Below are 640 nucleotides of genomic sequence, written 5' to 3'. Positions count from 1 at the left end.
TTATATAAATTATATATCATATTAAAGTAATGAGCTAATGAAATTTATATATAATTTATTTAAATTTAAATAATATAAAATATTAAACACTAATTTTTATTTTTCAATAAACATTTTATTATAGTTTTATATATTTATTTAATTTTTGATCTTATCAAAATAATAATAATAATAATAATAATAATAATAATAATGTTGTTAATAAAGAAAACCGAGAACACAGAACAGCAGCTAGAGAGAGAGAAAAGGAAGTGCCCTTTTATAATTTGATTTGATTTGCCCCAACAAATCTCTCTCTCTCTCTCTCTGATCAGATCGGACGCCCTCTGTCTGAAAAACTCCCGAATTCGACCCCTTTGTACCTCCCAACGTCTCAAATGTTCAAAATTCCCTATTATTTAAAAATATTCAGAATTCGATCCTGTTGCTAATTTGAATTCGGCATCGTGTCGTTTTCCTGCCCATTTGCTGTGATCTGCGTCGGCTCGTTCAGGTAGGATACATCGCCAATTTGAGAAGGGGAATGTTGATTCGAGAGATTTTAGTTACGCTCTCTCTGTAGATCGCACGTGAGTCTCACATGGCGTCGGCACAGGTGCTGCCGAACTCCGCCTCTTCGTCGCGGAAGCAAGAACATCTG

The 640-nt window shown here is 33.8% G+C and overlaps 1 protein-coding gene across 1 annotated transcript in view; it reads left to right on the top strand.

Moving 5' to 3' along the window:
- Window positions 225-640, top strand: part of LOC107612956 — a gene marked incomplete in the record, with an annotated part of 17,345 nt that continues 16,929 nt past the window's right edge. Inside the window, 1 exon segment of the mRNA XM_016314756.2 lies at window positions 225-640. Coding sequence (XP_016170242.1) covers window positions 581-640 — 60 coding nt within the window.

This window comes from Arachis ipaensis, chromosome B08, assembly GCF_000816755.2.
Source record: "Arachis ipaensis cultivar K30076 chromosome B08, Araip1.1, whole genome shotgun sequence".
Lineage (NCBI taxonomy): Eukaryota > Viridiplantae > Streptophyta > Magnoliopsida > Fabales > Fabaceae > Arachis > Arachis ipaensis.
Note: the sequence above shows the minus strand (reverse complement) of the source record. Positions and strands in the feature narration are given on the sequence as shown.